Source organism: Artibeus jamaicensis, unplaced genomic scaffold (genome assembly GCF_021234435.1).
Source record: "Artibeus jamaicensis isolate MK-2021 breed Jamaican fruit bat unplaced genomic scaffold, CSHL_Jam_final contig_354, whole genome shotgun sequence".
Classification (NCBI taxonomy): Eukaryota; Metazoa; Chordata; class Mammalia; order Chiroptera; family Phyllostomidae; genus Artibeus; species Artibeus jamaicensis.
The window spans coordinates 9,345,483-9,363,703 of NW_026521803.1; the positions used below are offsets into that span (position 1 = coordinate 9,345,483).

The window sequence follows — 18,221 nt, forward strand, 5'->3', positions numbered from 1 at the left end:
CCTTGGCACCCTCCCAGCTTCCTCCCTGAAAGCTCCTCCCATCCCCCAGTGCCTGTGCGGCGCCTTCGCGGGGCCTGCGCCCACCGCCCACACTCTCTGCCACCACTATCCCAGGCCATCCAGGCAGCGGACCTAGTTAGAGGTTAGGAATGAAACTCCTCCTCCAATTCTGATACAACAGGCATATCCTGTCAGATAAACAGCATACCTCGTGATTCATTCATTTAGCAAATATTGATTGAGTATCTAGTCAGTGCCAGGCACTGTTCTAATTTGAAGATACAGCAGTGAACAAAGTAGAAGACATTCCTACGCTCATGGGAAATAAAATATGAAGAAATAGTCTCCACAGGCTAAATTCCAATACATTGTTCTGTTTTACAAATTCTACCCCAGAGAGAACACCTGTCTACTTCCCTTTGACATACACACATGCATATTCCATCTGCAAAGTAAGGAGGTGGGGTATGAATAGAGAACATTACGGTAATTTTCTGTTTAATGGATGAGGAGAAATTAGTGTCTGTTCATATTAAAAAGAAAAAGTGCTAGCTATACAGCCCATAATATTTATTTCTCATAAATTTTTAGACCATTCCATTTATTTTCAGCCCCATATACAACTCCCTTCTTCATTCCTTCCTTCATCCTTTCCCCCCCTACCATGGGCCCTAGACCTCTACCTATAAGAGAAACAGCAGAGTCAGAACAGGGAGCAAGTACATCCTCAAGAAAACAAGAGTATGTACCAAAGTAGAGAACCATCCAACTACTTGGCTTTCTCAAAAGAAATGAAGAGATCGAACCAGCTCTTGGCCCTGGTGGGCACAGCTGCCCCACAGGTCTGAGCCGCCACAGACTGGGGGAGATGTCCTCAACGTCCAGTGCCACGGTAAACTGAATAGGGTCCTTTCTGATTCACACACCTTCCTCACTTGTGCTGAAAGAAAACTTGGCAATAGAATCATGGCTTTAGCCACGGGCTCAGCCACGGAGCCTCGAGCACCAGGCTCACCCGGGGCGAAGGAGCTGGGAGAGGGGAGGACAGGGGAACTAGCAGAGGGTCACACGGGCTCGCTTTTCCATCCCCTTGCCCCTCTGCTGCTCAGGTTGGGTGTAAGTGCTGTGGAGAAAAAGAACTGCCTAACGGGGTCTCTTACAAAGGCAGCTGGTGGATCTGGGCAGAGTGGAACTAATGATTGTTTCCCACTGAGCACAAAAGCCTCCCTCACCGATGCTTGGGGTGAAACCTGTTTTCAAAAAGGTGTTTTACTAAATACTAAGATATTTATGAGCTTTATCTGCAAATGGAGAATACAGCTAATGCTGAGTGTTTAAAGCTGAGCAACTTCCTCTAGAAGTGTGTTGAAAGCCACCTCCCTGACCTTGAGCTCCGTACTGAAGGTCAGGTCGCTGCATTGGGCCACCAAGGGCTCCCAGCAGCCACGCCCACCTGCTTGCTGCTGCTCGGTGAGGCCACAGTGCAGGTGGAGACTGCTGAGGCCCAGGACCACTCCCCCACTGTTCCAGTTACTGGGCCGACCCCCATTCTTTGCTTGATTTGAGGCAAGGGTGCAAATGGAAATCCATACACCACATTTCAATGTTATAAATCAAGTCCCAAACTTTGTCCCACCTGAACAAGTATACCCTCGCAACAATCTATAGGGCCAGATTAAAACATAGAACTCCTGGCGTCCTTGAATCTTCCTGTCAGAATGTGGTGCCATGGGGGGATCCAGCCTCCGGCTCCTGACTCCCAGGACACCCCCTCCCACTTCAGGTGGCATCCTGCACCCGAGGGACTCACACACTGCACGGGGACACCACACCTGCAAGTGTACCCTCCACCCACATCCACCCCCCCACCATGAATAGCCTTTCCTCGGGCAGCACTGGGCCTAGGAATGAGTTGGGAAGACAGACCCAGGGAGGCCTTGGAATTGAGCTCTGGACGATTTGAGCAGGGAATTCCAGGGCCCAGATGACAACGGAGGTTCTGCAAAAAAAAATGTTCCCTTAGCCTTACCAACTCCATACCCCCAGAGGAGAGACACGGGAAGACACGCTTCTGGAGTGAGGGGCTGGGCAGAGGCCCTCTTTCTGGTCAGAGGGCAGGACCGCTATTGCATGCCCCCAGCTCCTGGTCACCTCCCAAATTGCTTAGTTTGCCTCCCTGGCAGGCACATTGCTTCAGAACCCCCAAATCAAAATATTACTAGAAAGTAAAAATATTGGCTCTAGAAATATATGACTTACTCTTTGAAAATGCAAATTATACCTTACCTGAATATGTAGTTTAAGTACTGCTGGTCAATGTCACTAGGGAATAAGAAGAAAAGGATAACACATCAAATAATAGAAGTGTTTTACATACACAAAGTAGTCATTATCTTGTGTCACTAAAGTATATCTATGTGTAAGTCACCACATTTATAAATTATCAATAAATAGTACGAAGAGCACTTCATACTCGAAACTAATGTTCCTGGCTCATGTTAAGAAAACATGTGCTAGTTTAGTGCTGTCACAGACATTTGCACTTGTGGCTGGTTATTCCTTGTGTTCATTGGCCATTTTGAAGGAGGGTCAACTACCTGGAACCACCAAACCAGCTTCTGAGGCTGCTATATTTGACAAACAAAACACAAGACAGCCAAATAAATCAGAATTTCAAATAAAGAATAGTGTTTCAGTATAAGTATGCTCCAAATATTATCTGGTAGGTACTCACACTAAAAAAATATTCATTACCAGTACTTATCAGAAATTCAAATTTAACTGGGTATCCTGTGTTTTATCTGGCAACTGTACTGGCTTTTTGCTGAAAAATCTCTTTATTAAAAAAGCAAAAGTTGCTCTAGGGACCCACAGCCACACAACCTCAGAGCATGCAACTGCTCCCAGGAGCCACCCGCTCCAGGCCTTCTGTCTCAGCCGTCTGGAGGACCTGGGACCCAGAAGGCAGGTGACCGGAGCAGGGGCTCTGGCCTCACCACTCCAGCCCAAACCAGGCCTGAGTTCTCTTGTCCATTTACACTCATGAAGGCCGGTCCAGTGACCGTGGGCAATAGAGGGCTCCTGTTACCCCAGGACAGAGTTACTGTCTGGGGACACTTGTGCATCTAAAGCAAGTCAAGTTAGATACGGGCTAAGCCAGAGGAAGTAAACTGGGGCCCAAGGCCGCTGGTCAGGTCATTTTTGTAAAACTCTCACCTAGATGGCTGCCTCTGAAGGAAGAGGACAGACTTCCCTGCTCTTTGCAGACAGCAGCACAGTTCAGGTCGCGGTGGACCCGGCCTGAATGGCTCAAAAACAAGTGACAGGGCTTTGGGGGTTGAGCCTGCTGCCCCCACGGCAATCCAGACTTGCAGGGTGTCTGGCTGAACAGCAGCAGCTGCTCCTGCCACCTTGTTTCTTACCCCTTTCCTTAACCAGGTAACAACTGATCCAACTCTGAAAGCTTACCTTAATGCATTGGGTTTCTGAGACTTTTGTAGTATCTTATAAGCCCCTGAAAATGAAGCAACACGTGTTACTGGCACAGGGCATTCTGTGTACGGGGCTGCCTACAATTCCAGGGAAGCACAGAATCCACGTGGAAAAAAAGCCCCTCTTGCCTCGGAGGGCCCCCCACAGCCAACAGGGGGCAACGAAAATTCGGAGGGTTTCAAGGATGCAAACTGGATGGTCCTGGTGGTCATGCCGTTCAGTACGGAGAGAGTGCTGGGCAGGAGGGCTCATGACCAACAGAAGGATGCGATGAACAGGAGGCTGCTGGCTGCCTCTGCATGGAGTGCAGGGGAAAGGAACCGCACTGGGTTTCTGAACAGTGCGTTACAAGGTCAGGGCACTGCTCCCCCCCCAAGGACATGAGACAAGAAACACTAAACATGTGATTTGAAATACAGTCAGATGGTCCTTTTATTTCACCCAGCTACATTTTTTTAATGTTTTTGTGCACTGATGAGAGTGTCTTTGGCACAAACTTCTGGCTCTCTTCCCACCATTTTTAGAGAAGACCAACCAGCATCCCACAAGTGGACTTGAGCAAGGAGAACTGGAGCCATGGTAATAAGCTCATTAACATTTGTCACGAAACAGGGGAGACTATATTGGAAATGGAATGTTCGAGGAAAACTCCAAAACAGGAAAATCAAAATGGAGAATTTCCATTTAATTTTAACCTCAACACCCTATATTTAATCTTTCAATTGTCTAACATCACTAAAAAGTGTATACACAATAAGATCTAAACAATAAGCCTTAATTATTTAAGTAAGCATTCTTTTAAAACTTACCCATGCAGAATAAGTGAATTACAGCCCAGAAATATCCATCTGGATCAAACTGTAACACAGAATTTTTTTTTTAAAAAAATGGCTTAGACACCAACAAACAGACACCAGTGTGGCAATCGGAAGCCCTAACTGTCAATGCACCTTGCCAAGCAGAGGTGCCAGGATGAGACTTTCGGGGCCTTGAGCGAGTCCCCCCTCGTTTCTCATCCTGGTGTTCTGGCATCTTCCCCACAAGCTCCTGCTTCCTGCACCTGTTCCTTATTCCCCACGCAGCCCCAACCTGAGGTCTCTAAAAGGCTGATCTGATGATGTCACCTATTGCTGAAGATCATTCAACAGTCCCCCAGTGGCTCCAGGATAAAATCCACTCATGACACCCCAGGATGTCTATGACAAGCCCTTGTCAACCCCTCCAGTGCTGCTGACTGTCCCCCTCTCCTGAGGAAGAGAACTTTCACTTCCCCAAGCACGAAGGGCCCCCTCGCCACCGCTCAGCCCCTAGTCATCTTCCCTTCCTTGTCTCCACAGGAGTTTGTCTCAGCCCACACACTCCATTTTCCTGATTGCCCATCTCTGTCTCCACCGTGCCCCCTGCTTGACTGTAAATCCCAGGAAGCCAGGAATTGGCAGAGGAGCACACACATACATCGTAGGTGCTCAGTGAAGTTCAGTCCCAGCCTGCTTAGGGCGCTGCCCACACCTGCTTTCTTCTCCTGGCTAATTCTTCCTCACCCTTCAGCATGTAGGTCTAGGAGGCAGAGCCTGGCTCTAGCATCAGGAAGATCTGGGTTAAACTCTAAAATCCCACTTCTTCGTGGGCTGGTGACCTTTTGTGGGCTGCCTTATTCTGTAGCTGTGAAATGGAGACAATAATAATCCCTCGTGGCATTGCTGTGAGGTTTCGAACAAGGCCCATAAAGCACCGGCACAGAGTCTGGCACGCAGCAGCCTCCCTGTAACTGTGAGCTTTCCCATTTCCCGAGTCCCCGCGTCACTGGAGGGGCCTCGCAGCACCCCATACCTCCCGGGACAGAGCCCTGGGGTCCTCCTCCCCTTTGCTCTGACTAAACTCTGACTTCTGTCTGGATGAAGACAATTCTTCTTTGTGCCCCCAGAGCCTGGCTCAGTGCCTGACGCTTAATGGAGACTTTTAATAAATGGTGGGGGGGGGGCGGGGGAGAAAAGAAAACGACCCAGCAATGAAATGAGGGTGGGTCCTCAGTGCCTAATAAAGAAAAACTGGATGACAAAGTGAAAATTGCCATGCAGACGACCCCCTTAGGCTCAGAACAACAACAAAAAAATCAATGATTCTGAATGCGTAAGTCTGGGGCAACTTGGGCGTGGGCTTGCGGGTTCCCCAAGAACATACAGAGGGGACACTGCTTCCACCAGAGCCCCCAGAGGCCAGAGCTCTGCAGGCCACACTGCCCCAGCCCTGAGGAGAAGGTAAGAACCTGTGGAAAAGCGTTGGCTTGGCGAACAGGTATCCCACCTGAAAGTGCTAAATGTCTTTGCATAGGCCCGGATTATTCTGATTCCAAAAGGAAGGACTAGGAAATTCTGCTCACACACACAAGTTTCAGGTAGTAAAAGATACTTGCAAGATAGCATGTGCTCACCTGACCTTACCTGGGCGTCGTTAAAAGGAAGGCATCCGGCAGCGGCCAGGAGGAAGAGGGCACTGTGGAAGGGGAAATTAGACAAGCAACTTCAGTTTTCAACCTCAAAGAATTTCTCAGAGTGCGGAGGCTGAAATTCATCGACTGGAGCTTAACTGAGGCAATGCCCAGCCGGACAAAGCCCAGCCCTCCCACCCCCTGTTCACCCTCTGAGCGCCCCCCCCCCCACGCTTCTGCAGCTTCCATCGTGAGCTCCACCACTCGCCCAGAGACAGGTGTGTGAGGGACCTTCGAGAAACCAAAGCTGACTCACCCTAGAAAACCAGAGTGCCAGTGAAACACATAATAAAAGGAGGTTTTTAAAAATGGCACACCCCATTCTATTTCTATTGAACTGTACCGTCTTAGAAGACCCCCCTTCCTTTAAAAAAATATCTTATTGATTGTGATTTTACAGTTGTTCCAATTTTCCCTCCCCTGAACCAGCTCCTATAAGAAATATAAAATTATTAATAAAACATTTTGTATTTTTAAAAACTACAGATCCGCAAAAATACTCCACTGGAAAATTGGGATTCCAGACTACAGTAATGCCACTTACAAAAAAGAAAACACCACGAAAAGCACATTAAAATCTTTTGCGTGTCACCTTAACCAAATGCTCAAACGTTTGTCTCCAGTAATAGGGCAGACCTCCATCGTGTGCCTCTTGACAAGATGTGCTGAGACGGGCACAGCATCACTCATGTGGTGTCCTGCCAAATACGCCGAACCTGAGCTTGATCACAAGGAAACACTAAGACAAACCCAAGTTTGGGGACAGTCCACAGAACAGTGGGCTTACCCTCTTCAAAAACACAAAGGCAGCTGACTCCGCCAAGATGGAGGCGTAGGTGGAAGCACTGTGCCTTCTCGCATAACCAAGTTTAAAAACAACAAAGTTTTAGCAACAAAAATGCAGCCAAACCAAAGAAAATTGAACTACACAGAAGTCTGACAACAACGGACCCTTCAGCCAAACCAGTAAGAGGGGCAGAGCCAGCAGCAGAACAGGATCGGGCAGGAAAGATCCATCAGACCTACCTGGGAGCGTGACCCAGGTATGCCAGCAGCCATGGGCAGATCCCAGGTGTGGAGAAGCGGGTGGACCCACTGAGGGATGATCGCGGTCACACATTTGCGTGCAGATAAACTGGTGAAGGAGCAGGCAGTGAGACGGACCACGCAGGCCCCAGCAGCAGGAAGCAGCAGAGGGAACCGCCATTGTCCCTCTCTGACCCTGCCCCCACATACAGCATCACAAACCAGCAACCCGGGTGGCCCCACCCTGGTGAACACCTAAGGCTCCACTCCTCATACGTAATAGGCACAAACAGATCAAAACATGGCTCAAGAAAAACTCAGAGCCCCAGAGCTGATAAATCTAAGCAATGCAGAAATAGCCAAACTTTCAGATGCACAGTTCAAAACACTGGTGATCAGGATGCTCACAGAACTGGTTGATTTTAGTCACAAATTAGAGGAACATATGAAGGCTAAACTAATTGAAATGAATGGAAATGCACAGGAAAGCAATAGTAATGGAAAGGAAACTGGGACTCAAATCAAAGGAGTGGACCAGAAGGAGGAAAAAAGTGACCAAACAGAAAAGGATGGAGAAACAAGAATTCAAAAAAAATGAGGAGAGGCTTAGGAGCCTCCAGGACATCTTTAAACGTTCCAACATCCGAATTATAGGGGTACCAGAAGGGGAAGAGGAACAGCCACGAGTGGAAAACTTATTTGAACAAATAATAAAGGAGAATTTCCCCAATCTGGCAAAGGCAATAGACTTCTAGGAAATCCAGAAAGCTCAGTGAGTCCCAAAGAAGTTGGACCCAAGAAGGAACACACCAAGGTACATCATCCTTACATTAGCCAAGATTAAAATGAAGGAGAGAATCCTAGAAGCAGCAAGACATAAGGGGACAGTCACCTACAAAGGAGTTCCCATCAGACTGTCAACTGATTTCTCAAAAGAGACCTTACAGGCAAGAAGGGGCTGGAAAGAAGTATTCCAAGTCATGAAATCCAAAGACCTACAACCAAGATTGCTCTATCCAGCAAAACTTTCATTTAGAATGGAAGGACAGATAAAGTGCTTCTCAGATAAGATCAAATACAAGGAGTTCATCATCACCAAGCCCTTATTATATGAAATGTTAAAGGGACTTATCTAAGGAAAAGATGAACAGTGAAAGGACAGCAAACTCACAGTTATTAAGAATCACACCTAAAACAAAAGCAAACTAAGAGGACAGCTAGATCAGGAGCAGAACCATAGAAATGAAGATCACATGGAGGGTTAGCAACAGGGGAGTGGGAGAAGGAGAAGGGGGGAGAAGGTACAGAAAATAAGTAGCATAGGTGGTAGGTAGAAAATAGATGGGGGGGAGGGCAAGAATAGTATGGGAAATATAGAATCCAAAGAACTTGAGACACGTGGTCATAAACTAAAGGGGGGAATGGTGGGGAAGGGGGTGTGCAGGGTGGAGGGGAATGAAGGGGGGAAATAGAACAACTATAATGGCATAATTAATAAAATATATTTTTAAAAAAACACAAAGGCAGTGAAAGGTGGTACAAGGCGGAGGAACTGTTCTGGAATACAAGAGACACAACATCTCTGCGGGAAGAGATCACCATAAAAACCATCAGGAGAAGTGGCTGATTTGGAATGCAAACTCAGTATTAGATAATTGTGTTGTACAAGATCATCATTTTCTAAATTTAATAATTGCATCGTTTAGACAAGAGATGGTTATTTTTAGGAGACACACTTCGAAATATTTAGGGGACGGGTCACAATCTCTGCAACTTATCCTCAAATGGTTCAGAAAAAAATTAACATGAATTATATATATTTTCTTATTTATTTTATGTGATATATGTGTATATATATGAAGACAGAAATGCAAAATGCAAATGCAAAAAATATTGTCACTGGGTGAAAGTCAGTTAAAGGTATATGAGAGTTCCTTGTAATATTCTTGCAACTTTTCCATAGGTTTAAACTTTGTTCCCAAATAAAAGGCTTCACTGGAAAAGTCTCTTATCCACACACTGAAACGCTCTCGGGTGGAATGCGCCGGTGCCTGCGGTTTGCTGCAGTGAGGCGGCACTGGCTGAAGGCGTAAGTCAAAAACCGTTGAAGCTGGTGAGGAGTATACACGTCATCCTCATCCTAGTCTGACTACTTGTATATATATTTAGAAATTTCCATAATAAAATTTTAATTCTTGCACAAAAAAGTAACATGGCCAACCACAGATACTTTAAGAAAGCTACCCTCACTCTCTGGAAAGCTAATTTAGAGCTATCTTTTGGAATAATCATTGGCTCTTCTAGGTTTCGTAGAGCAAAAGATCTCGCTCTCTAGCTTTTCCCATTCTCTCCTCATGGGGCAGCACCGGAAACCACAAAACCCTAATTATGACACACTCTCTCATCCTGCTTCTATTTTACAACGCAACAAAACATGTAACGTTGGGCCTCTTCACTGCTGACTGTTCCATTCGCCAGCAAACAGCAAAGGATCAAAGGCATGAACAAAAGCAGAGAATATACCAATTTTACTTTTAGAGGACTTCGTCATACGATATCTCATACCAACATATATTCTAAATACAAATAGAATTCCATACCTTATATGTACACATATGTGTAATACACAACAGAGGCAAAGGGTGGGATGAGTGGAGGGACCTTGTCGGGAAGGGTTTCTGGGACTGCACGGGAGCAGGACACCTCCTCTTCCACAGGCAATGGGCATTCGCTAACGCCCCTCAAACAGGCTACCCTTAGGGATTGAGGGGAGATGAGAACAGCCTGACACGAGACAGGTTTCGTACCAAACTTGGCCTTGAGCAATACCTGATTATGCCAAGTATTACTGGGCTTTAATGACTGTCTCTTTAAAAAAATTTTTTTTATTGATTGATTCCCTAAAGACAGAGAGGGAAGTGGGAGGGAGGAAAGAGAGAAACATTAATTTATTGCTCCACCCACTTACTCATTCACTGGCTGCTTCTTGCATGTGCCCTGACTGGGGATCGAACCCACAACCTTGGCATATTGGGACAACACTCTGACCAACTAAGCTACCTGGCCAGGGCCTACCTCTCTTTAATACCTGCTAATCTTTTAAACAAGAAGATAAGTTCTGATGTTTCTTTTATTTTTTAAAGTAACATGCCGTAATAAAGTAAAAGAGAGAGACTAAAAGAAAGCCCAGAAATATCTGAATCAAAAAGTCCTAAATTCATATATCAAAGCATCTCTGTTGGTTTTCTATCTAGGACTGAGCTTCCTCGATCCTGCAGAGGAGGTAAGAAGCAGTCAGAGAGCAGGGCGCTCAGGGTGGGCTCAGCACACCTGGGCACTGGGACCTGCCGCAGAGTCCGGCCAAGGAAACTGACGCAGGGAGGGTGATGACACCTGTCCACCGTCTCTGTGCTGTGGCCCAGGGCCCAGCTCGGACCCCTGGACTCACAGGCCGGTGGTTTCGCACCATGGAATTCTCAAACACCCAACGAACTACAAACATTATTTTTCAATGTTTAAGTCATTACCATGTTTTTCATTTTCATTCTCCATCAAAATTGTGCAACTCCTAGTAACATGTTGGGCAGCAAAGGCTGAAATCTAGCATGGTCTGCGTTTGCCTTAGGAACACCACGTTTCCCGAAAGGAGAGTCAATTTTAGAATTAGACACAAAATTGGGAAATATGAGTATTTATAATAAATTTCTCTGTCAACTCTCAAGCATAAACCTTCAATAGTTTATCACTAAAGTTAAAATTCTGGTTAAATCTTGTATTTATAGGTTTGTGGGTTTTTTTTTAAAAACTTACCTACAGATCCTTGCAGGAGATGTTTTCTGCGTGAAAATAAAGAGATATAATTAGTCTTTTAAAACATTTTATTTCTTAAAAGAAAATAGCTAGATTAAGTTTACTGGGGGCTTCACAGCCTGTTGCACTTCAGTGTTTGTCAAGGCCTTTTCTTCTTGGACTCAGTGAAGAATGAATGACTCAGAGGTCCAGAGCTGAGTCACCTCGGCAACGTGCCCGGGGTGTGCAGTTCTGCCACCTCCCCGTTCGAATTGTGTTTACTCGTGAAAAACCGAAACGACGCCAGGCTGAGCCTTCCCGTATCTTACACACCTCGGAGGGCAGAGAGGGAAATCGGTGTGGCCTGCGCACGATCAGAAATTAAACTCGTGTTCAACTTCTATTCCACTCTGTCTCTTTAAATTTTCCCTTCGTTAATCCAGCTCTGACTCTCAGCGGTGCTATAAATTCTCTGGTATGATGTGTGAATTAAGAAACAGGAAAAAAGAAGGGACATTTGACTCCACCCCTACAGAGAAGGGGAAAAAAAGAGCAGATTGGGGAAATCTCAGCTCGGTACTGCAAGTCCCCTGGAACGAAGGGATTCTAATGCAGATTCTACCGGATCACCTCCTTTCCGAAGTGAGTCATGTTGAAGGAATTAGTCATTGCACTCAGGAAGAAAGTTCTAGCAGAAGGAAGCATGGATTATGTTCTGTATTTGATAGGGGAAATGGTCCAGTAGGATAACAGATTAATTCTGAACATTGCAGAAGGGTTACTTTGCTGGTTGAGGACAGACTACAGTTTTTTGACTCCAGTTTAGATGAAGTGTGAAGTATGAGCATATTGTTTAAAAGGGAAGAATTAACAAGAGAAGCATGTAGTTTGCCATGAAGGAGATCTTAAGTCTCCGTGCATTAGTAAGTAACCCAGCCTGCGCTTTCTAGTTAGCAGATTCTGTCTGTACAAGCGGAGGCTTGCATCTTCAGGTCCTTCCATCCTCATCAGGACCCTGCCCCACTGGAGCACAGAGGACATGCCAACCTTGACTACACTGCCCCCTGGTGGGCACACCTATCTCTTTGGTACAGAAAGGAGGACCCATGGATAACTGCCCCCATTATGGGAAAACCGTATCACTAAAAGAGTCTGAGCTACATAGAACCAACATCTCAATGGACTGGTACAACAGAGGACGAGAGATGACAGGGATACCCCCAACTCTTGGTCACATGCTCATCCAGCAAACGTTTGGGGGCTTCTGTCACAGGGTAGCACACAAGTCCAGTCGCTGAAAGAGTCCTCCCATTCCACAGAGGAGGGGACCCTTTTTTATTTTAAACCCCTGGGACTAAAGGAGCCCAGAACCTGAGATATACAATAAATTCATGACTTAGCTGCATAACCCCAGGGCTCCAGAAACACCTGGGGTATTCACCTTTTCAGCCCCTTCCGTCCAAAAATCACCCAGTAATAAGTCCTGGCGCTATCTCGGGGCTCTGATTGGGGTCAATATACGCCCCAAAAGTCACACTGCCAAAAATCATGATAAACATGTGACATTCCTCTGGTCAGCTCAGTCTGAGGGCCACTCGCTCTGCGCCGGTGCTGGTCTAAGTGCCCTTCAGGTACCGACTGCCGCTGTCGGTAACTAACAGTCTTGGTTACATGCTACCTGACAACACTGAGCCACTGGGAAACTGGGTCAGCGGCCCAAGGTCAGAGGGTCTGGGGGACCAAGCTCCAGAGCATGACCCTTTCTGAGCCTGTTCTGCCACAGCGCCCCCTGCCGGCCCTGCAGTGACACTGCACCGGCCCCGTCAGGCCTTCATTGGCTGTTTCTGGCTTGGGAGATGATGATCAAGGTTGGGATTAGCAACTGAGAAGCCAGCCTGGAGAAACACATCCATCAGTTCCATTTTGATCCCTTTGCACTTCAGACGCCCGGGAAACAGCCAAGTGAAGAACTGGACGCCAGGAGGCCAGGGATCTGGGCTGAAGGGACAGGTCTAGGGATTCAGGAGTCATCAGTGAACTGATGGTAGCTGGCGTCATGGTTTGGATGAGGCTGTCCAGGCAGAGTGTGGCATGGGAACAAAAGGCTCCCGAGACAAGGCCCTAGGAGACCCTGAAGGGCAGATGAAGGAACAAAGGGTGGGCAGCTATGAGCAAAAAGCCAGAGACTCAGGGAGAAACCATCAGGGACAGGGACATGCAGATCGATTATCAAGAGAAGGCTGTAGGCTGACGAACGGTGCGAAAGACCAACAGAGTTGCATAAATGGAGCCACCAGTGACTGCAGCCGGAGCAATTTCAGGTTAGTGGCGGCGGCAGAAGCAGGAGTGGCTGCTGGGGAGAGGGATGTGACCATGTGGGCAGCATGGAGGCTGGCCCTCTGTTAGCGGTGTGGCAGGGAAGGGCAGGATGACAGGAGGTGGAGGGTGTGTGGGCAAAGCAGCGTGCTGGCTGTCCTTTGGGATCTGGGTTCTGTAACACAGCGTCCCAGAGCTGGTTGATGTGAGTGGGCATCCAGGGCCTGCCCCACCCATGGGGTACTGAGAGCACTGAGCGTGTTTACGGGCCAAGGAAAACAAGCCGGCAGACAGGGAGAGGTTAAGGATCTGCGGAAGAGGAGGTAAGGAACCCATGGAGCTGCTTCCAAGTAGCCGGCAGGGATGACAGAGGGCGCACAGGTGTGCAGAGAGGCCTGGGCCAGGGCAAGGACTCCTCCCTCTCCTGTACACCTGTAGGAAGTGTGCTGCCCAGTGGCCGGCCAGCCTCTCCAGTTTAAAAGTTCCAAGATTTTGATATGAAATCATTCCAAACCGGTAGGTGTTAGAAAAAAGGAACTCCTGAAAGAAGAACCATATTAAAACCACCTCTAATACTGTTAATAAATGCAGCTAACGTGTACAGAGAGAGCACCTACTATGTGCCAGAAACTGTTGGCAGCACTTAACATGTGCGCTGTGGTACGACCTCCCCACAACTCTGTGTTGGGTGAGGTCACTACCCCTCTTCAGATGGAGGCACGGAGGTGAAAAAACTTGCTCCAGCCGCTCTGAGGCTGACCTGGGCCTGGGAAGAAAAGGCAGCCCCTGTCCCCAGGGTGGGCCGATGCCCCCAGCACCCTCTGTGAAGCTCTGACGTTGGCGTCCATGTGGCGCTGGGATGAGCTTGGGGTGGGAACCACCAGGCCCACAGTCACCGTGAAAATGGTGGTCCCAGAAATGAACCACCACTGTCAGGCGGTCCTGACGAGAAACAGATGTCAGGAAAAGGTAGACACTAATTTGAGCCATGAAAAAAAAAAGGCATGTTTTTGAAATTTAAAGCAAGGGAAGTGAAACTAGCATCCTACGTTATCATTTACCTCTTTCCGAAAACAATTCTGGTGCCCACAGATAATAACTTCGGCTGCATTATGCAAAGTGAGGAACACAGGAATGGCCTGAAAGGAAACAGAACAATAAGCCTGAAAATATTTTCTTTGATCTCATAATTACAGATTTCTTGACTTCTGCTTAAAAAATAAAGCTCTGTGGAGATTTTGGGCATTCACACATGTAACCCTCCCAGGCAACAACGTTTCTGCATGGACTGGTGTCCTTGGTTGCAGTGTTCTGCTTGGCAGGGCGGACGTACAGGCTCTCTTCCTACGGCATTCTCATCAGTGCGCATTTATTAAGCACCTGCCCTGTGACAAGCACTGTGCCATGTGCAGTGGACATCCCATGAACAAGATGAATGCATGGTAGGGAAACTGTCCCTATCGCCATAAGAGCTCTGTGACAGGGTGCACAGAAAGGCACACCTCGCCCAGTGAGGGGAGAGCAAGCCTTCTCGGAGTAAGTGAAGTCCAAAGTCTAACCAAGAACTGAATGATGAACTAGAGCCAGCCGAACAAAACAGAGCGAGTGGCAAGCGGAGGAACACTCTTGACGGCCCTGAAGAGAGCGTGAGCCTGGCTCCTATAGAACTGGGGGAGTTGAGTGGGGTGGAACATAATGTGGGAGGGAGAAGTTGGAGGGAAGAAGGTAGACAGGTAATCACCGCCAAATCAGGGAATCAGGATGTGCCCAGGGCTGTAGGAGCAGCTGAAGTTTGGAACCAGACAGTGACATGATTCGAGCTGTGTGTTTAGAGGACAAGAGGCAGAGACAGTTGCAAAACCAAAGGGTATGGTCGACTGAGCCCCTCTCCTCCCCAAATGGCCACATCTTAATCCGTGAACCTGTGAATGCCACCTCCCTTGGTAAAAAGGGATCTTTGCAAATGTAATTCAGTTGAGAATCTTGAGGTGGGGAATTTACCCTGGGTTGTATGGGCAGGCCCTAAAGGCAAACACATGCATTTATAAGAGAAAGGTAGAGATTTGAGGCCCAGAGAGGAGGAGGTGATGTGACCACAGAGGCCGAGATGGGAGCAATGAAGCCACAAATCAAGAAAGGCCATATTCTCCCCTAGAACCTCTGGAGAGGCCCTGCTGACACACCAGGATTTCAGCCCAGTGACATTGATTTGGGGCTTCCTCTGGCCACTGGGAGAGAACAAATCTCTGTTGTTTTGGGACACCCAGATTACCACCACTGAGCTAATTTGTTACAACAGCCACAGGAAACTAAGATGAGGAATGGCAAGATGGCGGCCTGAACTTGGTGGTAGTGGTGAAGATGAAGAAGACGTTTAGGAAACTGAACTGAGGTTAATATTTGAATGTCTGGAATTAACTTTGTCCCGAAAAACAAAAAGGAAGGGAAATATACTTTAAAAAGTACCGTATTTTTTGGACGATAAGATGCACATTTCCCCCTCCAAATTGAAAGGAATAATGGTTGTTAATATTGCTGTCGAGTTCTGTTTACATTTAATTGGTGCACTATTATGTTGTTTGTGGTATTATATATTTTACCACATTTTTTTTGCTTCAAAATTTTTTCCTATTCTAAAACCTAGGTGCATCTTATGGTTCGAAAAATACAGTAACACTCCAGTTATCGAGACACACAGAGTACCCACTGCACACTGATGACAGCTGGACTGTTTGCTAACAGTTAGTTGCAGTCTCTCCCAATTTGATAACCTGGACAAGGTGAGGGGAGGAAGTAAGGGGAATGGAGTTTTGTTATTGTCTTTGCTGTTGGTGGTGAAGATTTTCCTAGAAGGCATAAAAGGTAAATAACATGTGTGGGTTTCAGCATCAGACTGAGCTTCAGGCCCCGGCTCTACCATCTGCTAATGCAACAGGGCACTTACCAAACTTAGCCTTCTCCTCTTGAAGGGTGAGGATGTCAGTCCCTCTGATCAGGAGCTACTGGGAGGAACCACTGGCACAACCTAGGTGAAGGGCCTAGCGAGTGGTTCGGGCGCACTGCTCAGGAGGCTGTCTGGACCAGCTGGAACCAAGCCGGCCCTCAGCACCTCCACGGGACCCTGAACTGGGACACTGTCCCAGCTTAGAGCACCTGCTTAAAGTCCATGCTACTTGCCTACTTCCAGATTAACTTAGTCTTTATTTTTTGAAGGATATACTGAGTTGGCCAAAAAGTTTGTTTAGTTTTTCCATAAAATAAAAGACACACTGTTCATTTCCACCAACAACTATTGATTTGGATATTTTGAGTATGTTGGTTATCTCCCACGTGGTATAATGTTGATTGTTCTCAATTAATGTCTTGATTTGATCGCTAAAAAAACTGCAGCTGGTTCACCAGACTGTGGAGCATGGTCCAGCAAGAAATCTCCAGCATGAAACTTCGCAAACCATTTTTGACAAATTCAATTAGTCACAGCACCTTCTCCATACACTGCACGGATCTTTTTTTGCGTTTCATTTGTGTTTTTAACTTTCTTGAAATAACAAAGCATAATATGCAAAAATGTTGCATCTTTTCTTCCATCTTCAATTGTAAAATGGCTGCACAAAAATTCACCAGTTTTGGTAATTTTTTTTTAGATGCACACTGATCAGACAGCTGTCACAATACAGTCTAACCAAATTGTCTCAAATGAAGTTAAAGACCACTAAGCACTACTAGAGCCATTTTATGGGAAAAAAGTCAAATGAACTTTTTGGCCAATTCACTATTTTTACCCTGTTTTTAAAACTTAACTTCATAACTTCATAGTGCTGCCCTATTTTAGCATCTTGTTCTTTCACTGTTTTCTTTCTTTTTGAGTTCTTGCCTTACATTTTCCTTGCCTTTTTAATGTCTTCTATTCTTATTTTATCTTTCATTAAAAATTCAATTCAAACTGCTTTTTCCTGTCAAAATCATACTTTATTTCAATTATTTTCTCTTTTTATTTGTCTTTTGTGCTTACTTTTAGTCCTTTTAAAATTTTACTTTTTGAGTTATTTTTATAAGTTTCAAAATTTTAAACAGGTTATTTTGTTTGTTTGTTTTGTTTTGGTAACTGGCTTTATCCACTAGACCCATGTTTGGCAAACCTTGGCCTGGTCTCCTAGTCCTTGGCTCGAGAAGATAGCAAAGAAAATCTTGGACAGGTTTATCACATGGCACAGGAGAGTAAACATAAAAGGGCAACCTAGATCTAGCTTTATTTATTTATGTATTTATATATTTATTTATAGTCCTCACCCAAGGATATGTTTATTGATTTTAGAGAGCGCTGGCAGGAGAGAGAGAAACATGCATGTGAGGGAGAGACATTGACTGGTTGCTTCCCATACACGCCCTGACCGAGGATCCAACCCACAACCCAGGCATGTGCCCTGACCAGGGATTGAACCCACCACCTTTCTGGTGTACAGACAGTGCTCCAACCAGCTGAGCACTCGGCCAGAGCTGGATCTTATTTATTTTAAATTAAAGACTTATTTTAAATACTTTGCCTCCCGGACTATAAAAGCACTAATGAGACCAGATTTAGGACTGAGATTATGGAATCCTGGACCCTAAATCTAGACCTCAAGGGGGCTTAATTTCCTCAGTTTTATAAACTATGGACAGGTTTCTTAATCTCCCTAGGTCCTACTCTGATTAGATACAGATTCTGGGAAGGAATCTATCAACACACATAAAATAGATTTTAAAGTACACTAATAATAGTTACCAATAATGTGGTAGGTACCGGGACAATTCTTTTCATTGCATTGTCTTATTTGAACCTCCTCCCAACAACTGCATTAGTGGGTGATATTACCTTGAGTTACAGGCAAGGGACCTGAATATTAGATCGAGTAACTTGCTGAAGTGCTCACAGCAAGTTCAGGGACAGACCCGTGACTCCAGTCCAGGCCTGTCTAACTGCAAAGTCCACATTCCCAGCCTCAATGTTTTAACACCCGAATTATGTCAAACCCTAGTTTAAACTTACCGGACCTACAGCTATCCAAAGCCCAGTACGACTGGTGTGTTCCAAATCCTGCCAGTCCGCTTCCTCCAGGAACGCAACTGA

General features: G+C 46.2%; 1 protein-coding gene across 3 annotated transcripts in view; it reads right to left on the reverse strand.

Moving 5' to 3' along the window:
- Window positions 1-18,221, reverse strand: part of TMEM241 (transmembrane protein 241) — a 117,930-nt gene that overhangs the window by 64,919 nt on the left and 34,790 nt on the right. For all 3 annotated transcript variants that reach the window (XM_053664371.1, XM_053664372.1, XM_037134114.2), the window contains exons 5-10: window positions 14,173-14,250; window positions 10,817-10,842; window positions 5,934-5,985; window positions 4,302-4,350; window positions 3,469-3,514; window positions 2,287-2,322 (exon numbers count right to left, since the gene is read on the reverse strand). In XM_053664371.1, the coding sequence (XP_053520346.1) occupies window positions 2,287-2,322; window positions 3,469-3,514; window positions 4,302-4,350; window positions 5,934-5,985; window positions 10,817-10,842; window positions 14,173-14,250 (287 nt within the window). The remainder of the gene's footprint in view (window positions 1-2,286; window positions 2,323-3,468; window positions 3,515-4,301; window positions 4,351-5,933; window positions 5,986-10,816; window positions 10,843-14,172; window positions 14,251-18,221) is intronic.